This window comes from Ostrea edulis, chromosome 10 (genome assembly GCF_947568905.1).
Source record: "Ostrea edulis chromosome 10, xbOstEdul1.1, whole genome shotgun sequence".
Lineage (NCBI taxonomy): Eukaryota > Metazoa > Mollusca > Bivalvia > Ostreida > Ostreidae > Ostrea > Ostrea edulis.
This window is the reverse complement of record NC_079173.1, coordinates 560,544-583,892: the sequence shown is the minus strand read 5'-3', so window position 1 is coordinate 583,892 and position 23,349 is coordinate 560,544. Positions and strand designations below refer to the sequence as shown.

Here is a 23,349-nt window from a genome sequence, read left to right as displayed (position 1 = left end):
GTGTTGTCAAACGCCGACCTATCACCATACGGTTATAATCAGTAAATAATGAATTAAAAGTTAAAAAAAACAACGGACCCGGGATAGATATTCCCCCGGAAAGATGGGCCTGACATAGAATTTTCCCCAAGGAAGAATTAACCCAGGCCCAATTCCCCCTTGGAAAAACCGTCCTAGTGTAGAATATCCCCCTAAAAGACCCCTTCTTATATTTTCTTATATTCTAGCTATGTATCCGTTTCCAGTTCTAATACTAGAATTCTCTTGCTTTTCTACATTCAGGAATTCTTCTCATTCTTTAATTTTAAGCAGGGTCTTGTGTATCACAATTATCATCTTATGTTTCTTTTAAAAAAGAAAATTATTCAATACGTGTAATGGTATATCAAAATTCATTCAGACATCTCAAGTCTTTGCTGTTATTTACCAATATCTAATATTTGAAATAGTGAAGTTGGGAAGAAGCTACTGATTTTTTAATTCAAAAGTTCGAATTTAGATAAACGGGAAAATCAAATCACTTTAATCTATACAGTGCATCTATTTTACTTTTCAGATATTTTAATTGTACATCTTTTAGTCGACTTTTTACGACAAATCCTAATGATATTGACCATCATTAAGGTCTTTTGAGAAGCATATTGTTTTTACTATATATGCAATTTAAAGTTTTCAGTGTGTAAACCCAACTTCAGCATCTCAACAACAAAAAATCGTTTATTTCATGAATATCGTAATATCAATGATGAGCGGATATCTATTTCAGTAAACTATGACAAATGAAATCCGGAAACAGGAAGAGGGAAAATTCTTACCAGGGCGGTTTTTCCGCCATGGAGAAACTCTATACTGACTTTGTACATAGGGGGAATTTATATGCTGGGGCACTTTTTCCACCTATGGGGGGAATCTATCCCGGGCCCGTTTTACCGAGGTGAAAGTCTATGCTACAACACCGGTTACTATAACACAGCATTACAATATACAAACACACTTTGTACCAATCTCTACCCAGAGTTATCGTTCCCGCTATGCTCCACTAATACCTCTGTCAACGTCTAAAAATCATATCAAAACGTACTAAAACTAACTTAGCATATCAAACTGTAATGATAATATCTAAGCAAATCAAACACATGTCTGAATTTTATAAACGCAGAAGCTGGTAAATATGAGACACCTGAGCGAATTAAAAGGTTTTATATAAATATTCATTCATCCAATAATACTAGAATAATCATGAAATTCGTTGTTTTTGTGAACTTACTGTAAGATTTTAAGCTTAACACTAAAACTTGTAAAATCATACTTTATAATGCAATAGGTAGAAATAAGTTTTGCCAAGAATCTTGACATTCAGACGTTGACAGAGGTGTTGTCGCGTAGCGTAATACGCCCTCTGGTGAGAGATTGTCGCGTAGAGTAATACGCCCTCTGGTGAGAGATTGACTTTGTACAGGAAAAACACTGAATCTATATCTCCCGGTTTGTTTCAATCTGAAAGGGATATTTCGTAACAAAAACCGTGCGCATGTTTAAATCTGTAACATTTTTATATAAAAAAGTGCACGAGAACAAAACAAATTGTAGAAGATTAAAAATAGCTTCTATCTCAGCTCTGAAATCCTGCCCAATCAACATGACGTCAGAGCCATCACACAACTTCCGGTGTTCAGCAACCATTGTTTGTAGGAAATATAATATTTTTGTATTAGCATCTAAAAATTCAGGCATTTCAAAAATAATTGAAAAAACTTGACCTTGTTCATATAACCTTTGGTTCACAAAACATTTGGACGACATGGACAATTTTTGTACTTTTTCAAAATGATAATAATACACTAAAATGAAAGATAAAAAGTAAGGAAAAATTAATGCTATCCATTTCTACAAGAACAAATGAGTTCAAACAGTTTCTTTAAAAAATCATTGTAGAAAATAAAGTTTATAAATGGCGCATATTGTACATCTTAAAAATACACTCACCAATACAAACACTCCTCTCACCAATAAAAACACTCACCAATAAAAACTCTCACAAATATGAACAACAGTACAGACGTAAAAAAAATATTCACCAATATAAACTACAGTAAAGAATTAACAAATATCTCACACCTGAACATCACACTCTTCACTCGTAGACAAATTTCTCATAAAATTCGTGAAGCTAGAAATATTGCTTTTACATAACTATCAACAAACAAGGTAACTAACTCTCGTGACCTACACATGATAACTAACTCTCGTAACCTACACATGATAACTAACTCTCGTGACCTACACACGATAACTAACTCTCGTGACCTACACACGATAACTAACTCTCGTGACCTACACACGATAACTAACTCTCGTGACTTACACATGATAACTAACTCTCGTGACCTACACACGATAACTAACTCTCGTGACCTACACACGATAACTAACTCTCGTGACCTACACACGATAACTAACTCTCGTGACTTACACATGATAACTAACTCTCGTGACCTACACACGATAACTAACTCTCGTGACCTACACACGATAACTAACTCTCGTGACCTACACACGATAACTAACTCTCGTGACCTACACACGATAACTAACCCTCGTGATCTACACACGATAACTAACTCTCGTGACCTACACACGATAACTAACTCTCGTGACCTACACACGATAACTAACTCTCGTGACCTACACACGATAACTAACTCTCGTGATCTACACACGATAACTAACCCTCGTGATCTACACACGATAACTAACTCTCGTGACCTACACACGATAACTAACTCTCGTGACCTACACACGATAACTAACTCTCGTGACCTACACACGATAACTAACTCTCGTGACCTACACATGATAACTAACTCTCGTAACCTACACACGATAACTAACTCTCGTGACCTACACACGATAACTAACTCTCGTGACCTACACACGATAACTAACTCTCGTGACCTACACACGATAACTAACTCTCGTGACCTACACACGATAACTAACTCTCATGACCTACACACGATAACTAACTCTCGTGACCTACACACGATAACTAACTCTCGTGACCTACACACGATAACTAACTCTCGTGACCTACACATGATAACTAACTCTCGTAACCTACATACGATAACTAACTCTCGTGACTTACACACGATAACTAACTCTCGTGATCTACACATGATAACTAACTCTCGTGACCTACACATGATAACTAACTCTCGTGACCTACACATGATAACTAACTCTCGTGACCTACACACGATAACTAACTCTCGTGACCTACACACGATAACTAACTCTCGTGACCTACACATGATAACTAACTCTCGTGACCTACACACGATAACTAACTCTCGTGACCTACACATGATAACTAACTCTCGTGACCTACACACGATAACTAACTCTCGTGACCTACACACGATAACTAACTCTCGTGACCTACACACGATAACTAACTCTCGTGACCTACACACGATAACTAACTCTCGTGACCTACACACGATAACTAACTCTCGTGACCTACACACGATAACTAACTCTCGTGACCTACACATGATAACTAACTCTGGTAATCTACACATGATAACTAACTCTCGTGACCTACACACGATAACTAACTCTGGTAACCTACACATGATAACTAACTCTCGTGACCTACACATGATAACTAACTCTCGTGACCTACACACGATAACTAACTCTCGTGACCTACACACGATAACCAACTCTCGTTACCTACACACGATAACTCGTGACCTACACACGATAAATAACTCTCATGACCTACACACATACAAACATTCAATTTGATTTTAGAACGGCACGTTCACATGTGACATTCGTTACAGAGAATTTCACATTGACTCATCCTTTTGTTTTGTGCTCAGGATAACACATTCTGCAATGCTTAAGACGTCTTTCTGATTTCGTGTTGTGCAGTAAACACCGCTATCTCCCTAACTATCACCCAGATTTTTTGTTGTCTGCTTGATTTCGTGGTGTACAGTAAACACCGCTATCTCCCTAACTATCACCCAAGTTTCCTGTTTGTTGGTGATGATGATATTCAAACAGCGAATTTTTTCTTCTCCTGTGATAGACCGAACTTCATTCAGTTCTATGTCGCCATCTTCAAAATACCCTAGCAGTTTATTCCGGCTACACTCGGGTTTGCCGGGGCCCCTGGGCGTCGACGCAAGACTTGCCTCCAGTTTTGCAAAATGTATTTTATCACCAGGGTGAGATTTTATTCCGGTATGGATAACTATTTTGCTTAACAACTGAGGTTCATCGAATACCACGGAGAACCAATCGTTTGCTCGGCCATTTTTAGAACTCCAGAAAATCCCTTCCTCTCTACGGTAGGCTTTGTCAGGGTTGAAATATCCCTCAAATGGCAAACTGGTGTACAATTTCGCGGGTGGGTTGTCACCCTTTATCGATTTTTGATGTTCCTCAAAGAAACGATCCTTAAGGGGTTGTATTTTCCCCGGAAGTGACGAATGATAGCCGACATGTTCAAATATCGTCGGCCGACGAATGTGTCGCTTAAACTGCAACATCTGAACATTGAAATTCAAATACGTGACGTCACACGGTTGCTGTGCGTAAAACAACAAGACCATTTTGGCCAGTTTGTCGATGTCCTCGGAGTGGTATAATTTTCCAATGAATCCTAATTCGGAGAATTCTAAACACACCCAGCGCTCCTTGAACTTCTTGACGTAGTCTTTTATAACTTTAAAATAACCCGGTACGGTATATATATCATCCTCCATTTGTATATAGTACGTGGCAAGAACCTGACTATACATAAACAAAAACGCGTAGTCGACATTTTGTTTAGCCCGCCATTTCTTTTTCGTCTCTGGGTCGATAAATGTATGTTTTAAATTATCCAATGGCGGATAAAATGAATCCCATGCTTGGATCACGTGCAGCGTTCCCGTGGAAATGATATCGCCAAACTGCTGTCGCAGATGTTTACTGATGTTGGCCTTCCAGTCCTCGTCAAAATCGGCAAGGAAGACAACAATGTAGATCTCCTGTTGTTCCTCCTTCCGCGTGCAGTTCACGATGGACTGGACGGTACTCAAAATATACTCATCCTTCTCTCGCTTCACTGTCGGTATGCCAATCGTTAAATAGCCTGAAAAACGTCATCAAATATAATAATAGCCTGTAAAACAACGTCATCAGATATAATAATACCCTGGAAACACAACGTCATCAGATATAATACCCTGGCAACACAACGTCATCAGATATAATAATACCCTGGTAACACAGCGTCATCAGATATAATATTACCCTGGCAACACAACGTCATCAGATATAATAATACCCTGGAAACACAGCGTCATCAGATATAATACCCTGGCAACACAACGTCATCAGATATAATAATACCCTGGTAACACAACGTCATCAGATATAATATTACCCTGGTAACACAGCATCATCAGATATAATACCCTGGCAACACAACGTCATCAGATATAATAATACCCTGTAAAACAGCGTCATCAGATATAATAATACCCTGGTAACACAGCGTCATCAGATATAATACCCTGGCAACACAACGTCATCAGATATAATAATACCCTGGTAACACAGCGTCATCAGAGATAATATTACCCTGGCAACACAACGTCATCAGATATAATAATACCCTGGAAACACAGCGTCATCAGATATAATACCCTGGCAACACAACGTCATCAGATATAATAATACCCTGGTAACACAACGTCATCAGATATAATATTACCCTGGTAACACAGCATCATCAGATATAATACCCTGGCAACACAACGTCATCAGATATAATAATACCCTGTAAAACAGCGTCATCAGATATAATAATACCCTGGTAACACAGCGTCATCAGATATAATGGACAATACACACTTCACATTTTATCTGTAACAAGAGCTCCGTAACATATCCCCTCACAATGAGTGCCTACAAATCATTGATTTAAAGTCTCGTAGTGACCTTGAGCTTTGATCTTTGGCCCCCAAAATCAATAGCGTTTTTTCACTCATGACAAGAAATCTACAAGTGCAGTATAAAATCAATCAAGCAAAGAAATGTGGATTCTAGAGCGTCCACAAACTTTTCGATAAAGTCCTGTGGTGACCTAACCTTTCCGATAAAGTCCTGTGGTGACCTGACCTTTCCGATAAAGTCCTGTGGTGACCTGACCTTTCTGATAAAGTCCTGTGGTGACCTGACCTTTTCAAATGTTGAACCCAAAATCACTAGGATTCTGCCGCGTTGGACACTAAAGCTAAATATGAAGTATCAATTCAATCGAGCGAACAATGGGGCTTCTAGAGTGTCTACAAGCTTTCTCTACCAAGTCCTATAGTGAACTTGGCCTTTAACCTTTTTAACCCAAAATGAAAAGGGATTCTACTATTTATATAACAAAACTGTGTGTGAAATATCAATTCAACACACATACTACACACCTGTAAAGTGACAACAATGTTACACATACACATACTACACACCTGTAGAGTGACTACAATGTTACACACACACACATACTACACACCTGTAGAGTGACTACAATGTTACACACACACACACATACTACACACCTGTAGAGTGACTACAATGTTACACACACATACTACACAACTGTAGAGTGACTACAATGTTACACACACACACACACACACACATACTACACACCTGTAGAGTGACTACAATGTTACACACACACACATACTACACACCTGTAGAGTGACTACAATGTTACACACACACACACATACTACACACCTGTAAAGTGACTACAATGTTACACACACACACATATTACACACCTGTAGAGTGACTACAATGTTACACACACACACACATACTACACACCTGTAGAGTGACTGCAATGTTACACACACACACACATACTACACACCTGTAGAGTGACTACATTGTTACACACACATACTACACAACTGTAGAGTGACTACAATGTTACACACACACACACACACACATGCTACACACCTGTAGAGTGACTACAATGTTACACACACACATACTACACACCTGTAGAGTGACTACAATGTTACGCACACATACTACACACCTGTAGAGTGACTACAATGTTACACACACATACTACACACCTGTAGAGTGACTACAATGTTACACACACACACACATACTACACACCTGTAGAGTGACTACAATGTTACACACACACATACTACACAACTGTAGAGTGACTACAATGTTACACATACACACACTACACACCTGTAGAGTGACTACAATGTTACACACACACACACATATTACACACCTGTAGAGTGACTACAATGTTACACACACACACACACACACATACTACACACCTGTAGAGTGACTGCAATGTTACACACACACACACACATACTACACACCTGTAGAGTGACTACAATGTTACACAAACACACATACTACACACCTGTAGAGTGACTACAATGTTACACACACACACATACTACACACCTGTAGAGTGACTACAATGTTACACACACACACACATACTACACACCTGTAGAGTGACTACAATGTTACACACACACACACACACATACTACACACCTGTAGAGTGACTACAATGTTACACACACACACATACTACACACCTGTAGAGTGACTACAATGTTACACACACACACACATACTACACACCTGTAAAGTGACTACAATGTTACACACACACACATATTACACACCTGTAGAGTGACTACAATGTTACACACACACACACACACATACTACACACCTGTAGAGTGACTGCAATGTTACACACACACATACTACACACCTGTAGAGTGACTACAATGTTACACACACATACTACACACCTGTAGAGTGACTACATTGTTACACACACACATACTACACACCTGTAGAGTGACTACAATGTTACACACACACACATACTACACACCTGTAGAGTGACTACAATGTTACACACACACACACACATACTACACACCTGTAAAGTGACTACAATGTTACACACACACACATATTACACACCTGTAGAGTGACTACAATGTTACACACACACACACACACACATACTACACACCTGTAGAGTGACTGCAATGTTACACACACACATACTACACACCTGTAGAGTGACTACAATGTTACACACACACACACATACTACACACCTGTAGAGTGACTACATTGTTACACACAAACATACTACACACCTGTAGAGTGACTACAATGTTACACACACACACACACATACTACACACCTGTAGAGTGACTGCAATGTTACACACACACACACACATACTACACACCTGTAGAGTGACTACAATGTTACACACACACACACACACATACTACACACCTGTAGAGTGAATACATTGTTACACACACACATACTACACACCTGTAGAGTGACTACAATGTTACACACACAGACACACATACTACACACCTGTAGAGTGACTGCAATGTTACACACACACACACACACACACACCTGTAGAGTGACTACAATGTTACACACACACACACATATTACACACCTGTAGAGTGACTACAATGTTACACACACACACATACTACACACCTGTAGAGTGACTACAATGTTACACATACACACACACATACTACACACCTGTAGAGTGACTACAATGTTACACACACACACATACTACACAACTGTAGAGTGACTACAATGTTACACACACACACATATTACACACCTGTAAAGTGACTACAATGTTACACACACACATGTTACACACCTGTAGAGTGACTACAATGTTACACACACACACACACATACTACACACCTGTAAAGTGACTACAATGTTACATACACACACATATTACACACCTGTAGAGTGACTACAATGTTACACACACACACACACACACATACTACACACCTGTAGAGTGACTGCAATGTTACACACACACATACTACACACCTGTAGAGGGACTACAATGTTACACACACACACACATATTACACACCTGTAGAGTGACTACATTGTTACACACACACATACTACACACCTGTAGAGTGACTACAATGTTACACACACACACACACATACTACACACCTGTAGAGTGACTGCAATGTTACACACACACACACACACATACTACACACCTGTAGAGTGACTACAATGTTACACACACACACACACACATACTACACACCTGTAGAGTGACTACATTGTTACACACACACATACTACACACCTGTAGAGTGAATACAATGTTACACACACAGACAAACATACTACACACCTGTAGAGTGACTGCAATGTTACACACACACACACACACACCTGTATAGTGACTACAATGTTACACACACACACACATATTACAAACCTGTAGAGTGACTACAATGTTACACACACACACATACTACACACCTGTAGAGTGACTACAATGTTACACATACACATACTACACACCTGTAGAGTGACTACAATGTTACACACATACACATACTACACACCTGTAGAGTGACTACAATGTTACACACACACACACATATTACACACCTGTAAAGTGACTACAATGTTACACACACACATGTTACACACCTGTAGAGTGACTACAATGTTACACACACACACATATTACACATCTGTAGAGTGACTACGTTGTTACACACACACACACACACATACTACACACCTGTAGAGTGACTACAATGTTACACACACACACATACTACACACCTGTAGAGTGACTACAATGTTACACACACACACACATACTACACACCTGTAAAGTGACTACAATGTCACACACACACACACACACATACTACACACCTGTAAAGTGACTACAATGTTACACACACACACATATTACACACCTGTAGAGTGACTACAATGTTACACACACACACACACACATACTACACACCTGTAGAGTGACTGCAATGTTACACACACACACACATACTACACACCTGTAGAGTGACTACATTGTTACACACACACATACTACACACCTGTAGAGTGACTACAATGTTACACACACACACACACATACTACACACCTGTAGAGTGACTGCAATGTTACACACACACACACACATACTACACACCTGTAGAGTGACTACAATGTTACACACACACACACACACATACTACACACCTGTAGAGTGACTACATTGTTACACACACACATACTACACACCTGTAGAGTGACTACAATGTTACACACACAGACACACATACTACACACCTGTAGAGTGACTGCAATGTTACACACACACACACACACACCTGTAGAGTGACTACAATGTTACACACACACACACATATTACACACCTGTAGAGTGACTACAATGTTACACACACACACATACTACACACCTGTAGAGTGACTACAATGTTACACATACACATACTACACACCTGTAGAGTGACTACAATGTTACACACACACACATACTACACACCTGTAGAGTGACTACAATGTTACACACACACACATATTACACACCTGTAAAGTGACTACAATGTTACACACACACATGTTACACACCTGTAGAGTGACTACAATGTTACACACACACACATATTACACACCTGTAGAGTGACTACGTTGTTACACACACACACACACACATACTACACACCTGTAGAGTGACTACAATGTTACACACACACATATATACTACACACCTGTAGAGTGACTACAATGTTACACACACACACACATACTACACACCTGTAGAGTGACTACAATGTTACACACACACATATATACTACACACCTGTAGAGTGACTACAATGTTACATACACACACACACACATACTACACACCTGTAGAGTGACTACAATGTTACACACACACACATACTACACAACTGTAGAGTGACTACAATGTTACACACACATACTACACACCTGTAGAGTGACTACAATGTTACACACACTCACACATATTACACACCTGTAAAGTGACTACAATGTTACACACACACACACATACTACACACCTGTAGAGTGACTACAATGTTACACACACATATGCTACACACTTGTAGAGTGACTACAATGTTACACACACACACACACATATTACACACCTGTAAAGTGACTACAATGTTACACACACACACACACATACTACACACCTGTAGAGTGACTACAATGTTACACACACACACACATATACACACCTGTGAAGTGACTACAATGTTACACACACATATACTACACACCTGTAGAGTGACTACAATGTTACACACACACACATATACTACACACCTGTAGAGTGACTACAATGTTACACACACACACACATACTACACACCTGTAGAGTGACTACAATGTTACACACACACACATACTACACACATGTAGAGTGACTGCAATGTTACACACACACACACATATACTACACACCTGTAGAGTGACTACAATGTTACACACACACACACACATATTACACACCTGTAAAGTGACTACAATGTTACACACACACACACATACTACACACCTGTAGAGTGACTACAATGTTACACACACATATACTACACACCTGTAGAGTGACTACAATGTTACACACACACACATACTACACACCTGTAAAGTGACTACAATGTTACACACACACACACACACACACATACTACACACCTGTAGAGTGACTACAATGTTACACACACACACATACTACACACCTGTAGAGTGACTACAATGTTACACATATCAACACACTCATCTATACATAAACGGACCCGTTAACTTCTCTGGCAATGAATTCCAAGGTGATAATAAAATATACCGTGTAAGTTTTTCCGGATTAGATAGGGTTGAGCATACAATACTTAATTTTAGAACATTAAGGTTTTGTGCTTTCTGCAAATTTGAAAAATACAGGTTGAAAAGACATTTACGATTGTTAATCAGTATATGTGATTCTCGGGTAACACTGTACATGTGTATGTAATTTTCGGGATTATCGGGTAACACTGTACATGTGTATGTGATTCTCGGGATTTTCGGGTAACACTGTACATGTGTATGTGATTCTCGGGATTCTCGGGTAACACTGTACATGTGTATGTAATTCTCATGATTTTTGGGTAACACTGTACATGTGTATGTAATTCTCATGATTTTTTGGGTAACACTGTACATGTCTATGTGATTCGCGGGTAATACTGTACATCTGTATATAATTCTCGGGATTCTCGGGTAATACTGTACATGTGCATGTAATTCTCTAGTCCCGTGCAACCAGACGCTCTGCTTTCTCCGTAAATTTCCGACGAGCAGAGAGTCTGGTAAAGACACGCGATAACGTTTGTAACGTCAGAACGAGGCTTACCAAACTATCGTTATTTAATTTGATTGGTTGATTCAACACACCTCCAAAATAACGAAAACCGAAGAAATTTGTAATACATTTGTAAATTGAATTTGCCGTTTAAGCTTAAGGATTTACAACTAGAGTGTTTATAAAAACTTTTGTAAAACGAAAGGATTTATTAATTTTGCTGTTCTGCCCACGGGAAAACCGTTTTATCAAAATTACTTTATTGTATATGTAATTCTCGGGATTCTCTGGTGACACTGTACATGTGTATGTAATTCTCTGGTAACACTGTACATGTGTATGTGATTCTCTGGTAACACTGTACATGTGTATGTAATTCTCTGGTAACACTGTACATGTGTATGTAATTCTCTGGTAACACTGTACATCTGTATGTAATTCTCTGGTAACACTGTACATCTGTAATTCTCGGGATTGTTTATGTGTATGTAATTCTCAGGATTCTCGCGATTGTTTATGTGTATGTAATTCTCGGGATTGTTTATGTGTATGTAATTCTCGCGATTGTTTATGTGTATGTAATTCTCGGGATTGTTTATGTGTATGTAATTCTCGGGATTCTCGTGATTGTTTATGTAATTCTCGGGATTGTTTATGTGTATGTAATTCTCGGGATTCTCGCGATTGTTTATGTGTATGTAATTCTCGGAATTTTCGGGATTGTTTATGTGTATGTAATTCTCGGGATTGTTTATGTGTATGTAATTCTCGGGATTCTATGGATTGTTTATATGTATGTAATTCTCGGGATTCTCGCGATTGTTTATGTGTATGTAATTCTCGGGATTCTCGGGATTGTTTATATGTATGTAATTCTCGGGATTCTCGCGATTGTTTATGTGTATGTAATTCTCGGGATTCTCGGGATTGTTTATATGTATGTAATTCTCGGGATTCTCGCGATTGTTTATGTGTATGTAATTCTCGGGATTCTCGGAATTTTTATGTGTATGTAATTCTCGGGATTGTTTACGTATGTAATTCTCTGGATTCTCGCGATTGTTTATGTGTATGTAATTCTTACGTTTCTTGTTGCTGGCGTTTTGAATGATACGGGCGTCTGCTCTCCAGTTCGACCGAAGTTTTGTCAGATCTACTGATGGCTGAAAAGAAACAAAATGTTAACACTGATTAGTCCCAGAAAGATTGAGTTTATTGTATCACGTTCTTCATATCACGTGAGTTATAGTTCTTGATAAAGGAAGTGTGACGCCCACGCAACTTTTCCACATAACATAAAAGTATAGTACAAAGAATAGGTATCTCAAATATAGATAAGGACTTTATACATGCAGGTGTGTTAGCGGTTGACGTGTAATTTGTAATTCAAACACTCAGTTTGTTAACAAGAGGCCCATGGGCCACATCGCTCACCTGAGTCACCTTGGCCCATATCTGAAGACTTTCCATATATATTTGCATGTAAAATCTTGGTCCATATTATGGACCAAACTACCCTTTGCAAACTTGAATCTACACTATGTCAGAAAGCTTTCATGTAAATGTCAACTTCTTTGGCCCAATGGTTCTTGAGAAGAAGATTTTTAAAGCTTTTTCCTATATTTGTATGTAAAACTTTGACCCCCCCCACTTGTGGCCCCACCCTACCCCCCGGGAACCATGATTGAACAAACTTGAATCTGCACTATGTCAGAAAGTTTTCTTGTAAATATCAGCTTTTCTGACTCAGTGGTTATTGAGAAAAATATTTTAACTATATATTTGTATGTAAAACTTTGATCCCCCTTGTGGTCCCATCCTACCCCCGGGGGCCATGATTTGAACAAACTTGAATCTGAACTATGTCAGAAAGTTTTCATGAAAAATCAGCTTTTCTGGCTCAGTGGTTCTTGAGAAGAAGATTTTTCCTATATATTTGTATGTAAAACTTTGATCCCCTATTGTGGCCCCATCCAACCCCCAGAGCCCATGATTTGAACAAACCTGAATCTGCATTATGTCAGAAAGTTTTCATGTAAAAATCAGGTTTTCTGACTCAGTGGTTCTTGAGAAGAAGATTTTTAAAGATGTTTCCTAAATATTTGTATGTAAAACTTTGATCCCCTATTGTGGCCCCATCCAACCCCCGGGGGCCATGATTTGAACAGACTTGAATCTGCACTATGTAAGAAAGTTTTCATGTAAAAATCAGCTTTTCTGACTCAGTGGTTCTTGAGAAGAAGATTTTTAAAGTTTTTCCCTATATATTTGTAAGTAAAACTTTGATTCCCCCCCTCCTTGTGGCCCCATCCTACCACCGGGGGCTATGATTTGAACAAACTTGAGCCTGTAATATGTCAGGAAGCTTTCAGGTAAATTCCAGCTCTTCTGGCCCAGTGGTTCTTGAGAAGAAGATTTTTAAATGACCCCACCCTATTTTTGCATTTTTGTGATTATCTCCCCTTTGAAAGGAACATGGCCCTTCATTTGAACAAACTTGAAAGCCCTTCACAAAAGGATGCTTTTGGCCATGTTTGGTTGAAATTGGCCCAGTGGTTCTGGAGAAGAAGTCGAAAATGTGAAAAGTTTAACAGACAGATGGACAGACAGACAGACGGACAGACGGACAGACAGACGATGGACAAAAAGCGATCAGAAAAGCTCACTTGAGCTTTCAGCTCAGGTGACCTAAAAATGAACGATATGATTATCATTGTTACAGTTTTTAACCAATCATTATATTAAAAAAAACAGTAATGCAACTAAATAGAAGAACAAGTTCATGAGTTTCTGTAATGAAAATATACGATATATTTTCGCTTACCGTTTTACCATTTAGAATTTGTGGGTTAATTTTATTTATTTCTTTTGAATTGCAAATGGGATGTATTGTTGTTGTTTATAATTGAAAGACGAAGAAAAAGGTCGAGGCTACATGTGACGTCACAATGCACGGTTTACGTCGGCTGGTGCTAGATTCGCAGTTTTTAAATCGAGGTAAGCTACTGACAAACAAGTTGATGGTACAGGGATTTCAACAGTCTCGATTGAAGTCAGCATTTCGCAAATTCTATGGTCGTTATAACGATCTAGTTCGTCAATACAACCTCGCATTGGGTCAACTGTTGTCTGACTGTTTCATACCGATTGTTAAGCTGTTCTTGGCACACTGATTTGACTGCGGATAACTCCGTTTACCTGATGAGGATATGGGGCTCACGGCGGGCGTGACCGGTCAACAGGGGATGCTTACTCCTCCTAGGCACCTGATCCCACTTCTGGTGTGTCCAGGGGTCCGTGTTTGCCTAACTATCTATTTTGTATTGCTTGTAGGAGTTATGAGATTGGTCACTGTTCGTTATCTTCACCTTGCATATCCCCCGTTGATACTGGGCGTTTAGCGCAAGGAGAATACATATTTTTAAATGAATTATAATTTGCCGTAATTAACAGAATTATGATTATTACTTGGAACACGCCAATGACCATTTCATGCTTCGCTTGGTCCAATGGTTACACCGTATATATATTAAGATACTAAATATAATCCAAATCATAAAAAACACAGACATATGTAGTGAAATTATGCTATGTGTACGCAGTTTTGTTTCTGACGCAGTGAATATTTTCCACAAAAAAACGTTGCGTCCATGCATTGTGACGTCATCAGTCTCAGATGATACTGATACGGAATCAGAAAACCACAGTGTGGTGATCCGGAAAACCAGATCACACTCCGTGAAATCCGCTGTATCAAACCAGAGGCCCATGGGCCACATCGCTCACCTGAGTCACCTCGGCTCATATTTAAAAAGTTTCCTATATATTCGCATGTAGAGCTTTGATCCCTATTGTGGCCCCCAACCTGCTCCCTGGGATCATGATTTTTTTCAAAATTGAATCTGGACTATGTCAGGAAGCGTTCATGTGAAAGTAAACTTTTCTGGTCAAGTGGTTTTTCAGAAAAAGATTTTTAATGATTTTCCCTATACATTTGTATGCAAAACTTTGATCCCTTATTACGGCCCCATTATACCCCCGGGGGCCATGATTTTTACAAACTTGAATCTGCACTATGTCAGGAAGCTTTCATGTAAATTTCAGCTTTTCTGGCTCAGCGATTCTTGAGAAGAAGATTTTTAAATGATTCCACCCTATTTTTGCATTTTTATGATTATCTCCCCTTTGAAAGGGACATAGCCCTTCATTTGAATAAACTTGAAAACCCTTTACCCAAGGATGTTTTTGACCAAGTTTGGTTGAAATTGGACCTGTGGTTCTGAAGATGTAAAAAGTTTACAGTAAGACGTACAGACGACGGACAACAGGCGATCAGAAAAGCTCACTAGAGCTTTCAGCTCAGGTGAGCTAAAATCAAAACATGGATGGGTGTATAATAAGATTATTATCGATCACGTTTTATCTTCCCAGTGATACAGATTGGTATAACCGATAGTAAATTTTACAAAAATACAAAGACTTCAACTTAGCGCCCTTGGACACACGTTATGTAAAATAGCTAAAAATGGCTTAATCAACACTATGTTATCGGACTTAGTTTCAATCTAAGCAACCTTCAATTTTTTGAATTTTTGTGAATCTAAGCAACCTTCAATTTTCTTAATCTGTTTGAACCTAAGCGACCTTACACTTTCTAAACATGTGCGACCTTATATTATTCTGAACCTAAGCGGCCACACATTTTCTGAATCTATGTGAATCTAATCGGCCCTCCATTACCTGGTTAAGGAAGTCTTGGTATGATATCCGTCTCTGCCCATAGTATGGACTCCCTCTGGAGTCTTCCGTCTCCACTGATGAAAAATCTGGAGAGAAAAAAAGCAAAAGCAAATGTAGAATAACTACACACGAGTGCATCGCATCTTTATACAAACAAACATCGTGAATCTATGTTTCAGTATATTCACACGCGCAGTGTGTACGGAATGTGTACATCTCTAAGTCTTAAATCTGAAGGAAAACCGCACTAAAGTGCTGAAGAATAAATTCTACAAATACCGGTAGTGATGAGATTAAGACACATTCCATAAATACTGGTTATCAATAATGTGATGTACAATAATTATACAAATACCGGTAGTGATGAGATTAAGACAAATTCCATAAATCCTGGTTATCAATAAGGTTACGTGATGCACAATAATTATACAAATGATTGTAATTGTAATTAAAAGATTCATATAGCGTCCTACCAACATTAATTCTCTAAAGCGCTTTACAAATGTACTACCTAACATGGCTACGTCAACAAAAGAAATCATTTGAAGCTGGGAGTTTTCAGGTCGTATGGAGCTTTAATGAATATGTGAAGGTATGTTTAGACACAAGTATAGTAGGAAAATATGTTAAGAATTTTTTGATATTAAATTTATGAGACAGCAACTCAAGAATACAACGATATAAGGCCTCAACCATGCGCAACTTTTTGTGCGCCGTAAATCGAAGGTTTTTATAAGGGGTGGCTCTGTAGCTCTCTGTTATGTCAAAATATTTTTTCAGAGAGCTACAGTTCTGCAGCTACATTAAAACCTGCATGTAATGGCCGAATTTCCCCCGGAAATTCCCTTTTGGCAATGGAACAATAGGTTATATTCTAGATTATGTACACTTCATACAGTAATATTTTCATGAATTGTTTTGTTGTTCTCTCGTTGTAATTTTTTTTTGTAAAAGAGAGGCGGGGAGCTGGAAACCCCACCTCTTTGGATCCGCCCTTTTAATTTGTTTAAGTTTCTTTTTTTTCAAAAGCGGAAGCAACAATATTTCTGCCATATACCGACTTATGTAGATATAAAACAACACACAATGGAAAGTGAAGGATATGTAAATGATATTTTGAAATTGAAAAGTTTCAAATTTACCTTTTTTAAGATGAAAATGCAGTTTTAATATAAAAAAGTAACCTAAAAAAACCCTGCTCGTCCCGAATTTACGATGAGCAGTCTACTGAGCTATACTACAATACAACGCCATCATAATGATGTATCGTGGTGCTATATTTCACGTTGAAGTGACTAAATAATATGTGACTAAACTTGCCAAATGACGACCCTTCTGCATAAATAGAATGAATTTATTGTAGAAATCGGTGTTTTCTGTTCCTATGTTATCTGAATTGATTTAGTATGTGCACTGGTGAAATTCAGCAGGAAGATGATAACTTTGTGTTTAAAGCACATCTTCACCTGAGAGAGAGAGAGAGAGAGAGAGAGAGAGAGAGAGAGAGAGAGAGAGAGAGAGAGAGAGAGGAAGCGAGCGAGCGAGAGCGAGAGAGAGAGAGAGAGAGAGAGAGAGAGAGAGAGAGAGAGAGAGAGAAAATGAGAGAGACAGACACAGAGACACACACACACACACACAGAGAGAGAGAGAGAGAGAGAGAGAGAGAGAGAGAGAGAGAGAGAGAGAGAGAGAGAGAGAGAGAGAGAGAGAGAGATAACAGAGTAGTCACGTGAACTTACATAATGTTTTGTTAGGTTTCTGGACCACCACCTCTTCCCTGGTTCCGGATAACTGAGATAAACCGTCGTGCTGTGATTCCTGTCAATTATAAATCAATCAATCAGAATCTGGAATAACAGATATGAAAGGTGAAGATAGCGAACAGTGATCAATCTCATAACTCCTATAAAGGTGAAGATAACGAACAGTGATCAATCTCATAACTCCTATAAAGGTGAAGATAACGAACAGTGATCAATCTCATAACTCCTATAAGTAATACAAAATAGAGAGTGGGACAAACACGGACCCCTGGACACAGCAGAGGTGGGATCAGGTGTCTAGGAGGAGTAAGCATTCCCTGTCGACAGGTCACACCCGCCATGATCCCTATGTCTTGATCAGGTAAACGGAATAATCCGTAGTCAAAATCAGTATACCAAGAACGGCCTAACAATCGGTATGAAAAAAGTCAGACGGCATTTGACACGATAATAGGTTGTATTGGCAAACTAGATTACGAAATGCTGACTTTAAATGAGACTGTTGAAACCTCTGTACCATCAACTTGTTTGTAAGCAGATTGCCTCGATTTAAAAACTGATCGTCCGCAGAACAAGCTCTTGCGTATCGAATCAGCTGAGAGATATAAACACCATATGCAGGTGATAATGGAATATTGCTATATATATATGGGACGTTGACGATGGAAAAGCTGAAATCATTCCGTTTGTCATAAAGTTCGAGTTGTCAGTTTGCCATTAATGTCTACTTTCAATAAGATATCTAAGTATGAAGCAGAAGTGGACGACTCTGCGGTGTCTTTATTTCGAGTTCACATGGATATTTCGAATCGACATTATGAATGAAAGTTATCATTGTTGATAGATAAAACGTCGTCGATATATATAATGTCCAATTGAAGACTACAGCAAGAAATGTCGCTTAGCCGCCGTGTTGTGATTTCTGTCAATTACAACAAGAGGCCCACATCACTCACCTCAGTCATCTTAGCTCATATTTAAAGATCCCCCGGGGGGGGGATTAACGCTTCTAGCTCAGTGGTTCTTGAAAAGAAGATTTTCCATATTCCGATGTAAATCTTTGATTCCTTATTATGACCACACCCTACCCCCAATGTAAATCTTTGATTCCTTATTATGACCACACCCTACCCCCAATGTAAATCTTTGATTCCTTATTGTGACCACACCCTACCCCCGGGAGCCATGGTTCTAACAACCTTGAGTCAGGCAGATTTCAAGTCCATGAACGAGTGCTTATGGCATATGAAATTTATGAAATGTGTTACCAGATTTAATATTTCCCGAGTCTTTTTTTACCGTCAATGTTAACAATTTCAAAGAATGACATGTTGTTTTATTTATGTGGTGCATGAATGATTGACCTACCTAATTTGCATAATTATGAACCTGTGCTACGAGTTCATATCGTATTATGAACCTGTGCTACGAGTTTTCACTGTTACATATAAAGAGGATCCGGGAATGCATGAAATGTATTCGATGAAGTCAATTATGCAGAACTTTCACACACACACAATTTGCACGTGTATAGTAAGTGTTGCATGTTGATGAGACGAGGAGTGTTTCTGAACAGAATGTACTACAGCCTCAGAGAACATCGCCCCAACCCCACCCCCTCCCCCATCCTGATTTCACACTGACAGATTTTACACCCCCCCCCCTGATCTCACACTGACAAATTCTACACCCCCCCCCGATCTCACACTGACAGACTCTACACACACACCCCCCCTGATCTCACACTGACAGATTTTACACACCCCTGATCTCACATTGACAGATTCTACACCCCCACCCCCCTGATATCACACTGACAGATTCTACACCCCCCCCCTGATCTCACATTGACAGATTCTACACACACACACACACCCTGATCTCACACTGACAGATTCTACACCCCCCTGATCTCACACTGACAGATTCTACACCCCCCCCCCCCGATTTCACACTGACAGATTCTACACCCCCACCCCCTTGATCTCACACTGACATATTCTACACCCCCCCTGATCTCACATTGACAGATTCTACACCCCCCTCTGATCTCACACTGACAGATTCTACACCCCCCCCCCCCCTGATCTCACACTGACAGATTCTACACCACCCCCCTGATCTCACACTGACAGATTCTACACACACACCCCTGATCTCACATTGACAGATTCTACACCACCCCCCTGATCTCACACTGACAGACTCTACACCCACCCCCTGATCTCACATTGACAGATTCTACACCCCCCCCCCGATCTCATACTGACAAATTCTACACCGTCCCCCTTGATATCAGATTGACAGATTCTACACACACACACCCTGATCTCACACTGTCAGATTCCAATCTCTCTTTATCACTTCATCGCCTTGATGTGAGGCAGGGACTGATGAACAGAAAGCATTACATAAAAAACCAAAAGGCCCATGGGCCACATCGCTCACCTGAGTCACCTTGGCTCTTATCTAAAGATTTTTCCTATATATTCACATGTAAAACTTTTATCCCTATTGTGGTCCCATCCTACTCCCTGGAACCATGATTTTTACAAATTTGAATCTGCACTATGTCATGAAGCTTTTATGTGAACATTAACTTATCTAGCCCAGTGATTTTTCAGAGGAAGATTTTTAATGATTTCCCTATAAATTTGTATGGAAAATTTTGACCCCCTACTTTGGCACCACCTTACCCCTGGGGACCATGATTTTTACAAACTTGAATCTGCACTATGTCAGGAAGCTCTTGTGCAACTGTAAACTATGTCAGGAAGCTCTTGTGCAACTGTAAACTTCTTTAGCCTAATGGTTCTTAAGGAGAAATATCTTAAATATTTTTTTCTTCTATTTATTAATTATGTAAAAAAATTTTTATCCCCTATTGTGGGCCAATCCTAGCCTTAGGGGTCATGAGTTTAACAGATTTGAATCTGCACTATGTCAGGAAGCTTTCATGTTAATCTCAGCTTTTCTGGCTCAGTGGTTCTTGAGAAGAAGATTTTTTAAAGATTTTTCCTATATATTCGTATGTAAAACTTTGATCCCCTATTGTGGCCCCATCCTACCCTCGGGGAATATAATTTTAACAAACCTGAATCTGCACTATGTCAGAAAGCTTTCATGTAAATTTCAGCTCTTCTGGTCTAGTGGTGCTTGAGAAGATTTTTAAATGACTCCACCCTATTTTTGCATTTTGTGATAATCTCCCCTTTGAAGGGAGTATTGCCCTTCATGTGTACAAACTTGAAAGACCTTCACCCAAGGATGCTTTTGGCCAAGTTTGGTTATAATTGGCCCAGTGGTTCTGGAAAAGAAGTCGAAAATTTAATACGTTTACCGACAGACGGACAGACAGACGACGGACAAAAGGCGATCAGAAAGGCTCACTGGAACCTTCAGCTCCTGCATATAAATAATTGTAACACGAGTCCTTAAGACTTATAAAAAATATACCTTGATCTTGAAGCCTATATAGGTCACGGAAAATATTCATATGCAATACGAGGAATTTTGAGGACTTTAATATATTCTTAAACATATCCATGAATTATGGGGATTTCTCAGGATGAGCTTAATTTATAACCCAGACCGATCACATGATTAATCATATACATTTTACCTGCCGCGTTCAGGAGAGAAAGTAACATTCTTATTCTTAGGCCAGATACAACGGCCTCTCCTTGATTGATATTGTTTACTTTAAAAATACACACGTGTATCAGAATTCTACACTCATTCATTAAACTTTTATACAAGAGGGAAACGAAAGAGAGAGAGACAGATAGATAGACAGACAGACATAAAGCAGAGAGAGAGAGATAGAGAGAGAGACAGAGACAGAGTACCATTATGTTACGATTCCATCCGTACTGTCTGTGGGAAATGTCTCGTGCTCGAAAAGAAACAACGTCATCTGTAAAATCAAAAATATATTATGAAACCTTCATGTGTATACTGAGCCACTACAATGTATAAAAGACTCTCAGAGAACAGACAGGACCCCTCAGTGACCAGATAGGACTCCTCAGTGACCAGACAGGACTCCTCAAAGACCAGATTGAGATTGTCCTGCCGACATTCACTAACAAATCATTACTATTGAGGTCATAATATATTGTAATAGCCCTGGTTTCACAGATGTGCGGAAACTTGACCAAATGAAAATACTCCAAGCATTTTAGGAGATAGTGCCAGTTCAACGAGTCTATTCTATAATTTTTAGGGTAGTATTTTTTGTCGAGATCGGTCCATTCCGGCCAGGTTTTTCAATATATCTCATTAATTTATTTCCAATATTTTTATATTTTGTAATATCCCTGGTTTTACAGATGTGCGGACACTTTACCGAATGAAAATACTCAAAGTATTGTAGGAGATACTGCCAGTTGAACGAGTCTAGTCCATCACTTTTAGAGTAGTATTTTTGTCGAGATCGGTGCATTCCGGCCAGGTTTTTCAATATACCTCATTAATTCATTTCCAATATTTTTTATATATTCTAATAGCCCTGGTTTCACAGATGTGCGGAAACTTTATCGAATGAC

At 39.1% G+C, this 23,349-nt stretch overlaps 1 protein-coding gene across 1 annotated transcript; it reads right to left on the bottom strand.

Moving 5' to 3' along the window:
- Positions 1-880: 880 nt before the first annotated feature.
- LOC130050838 (alpha-1,3-mannosyl-glycoprotein 4-beta-N-acetylglucosaminyltransferase C-like) lies at positions 881-22,712 on the bottom strand. The gene is made up of 5 exons (XM_056151623.1): positions 22,651-22,712; positions 18,779-18,857; positions 17,040-17,125; positions 13,384-13,462; positions 881-5,152 (listed from the first exon to the last, which is right to left on the bottom strand). The coding sequence occupies exons 1-5, from the start codon at positions 22,651-22,653 to the stop codon at positions 3,960-3,962; spliced, it is 1,440 nt and encodes a 479-aa protein (XP_056007598.1). The 5' UTR covers positions 22,654-22,712; the 3' UTR covers positions 881-3,959.
- Positions 22,713-23,349: the final 637 nt, after the last annotated feature.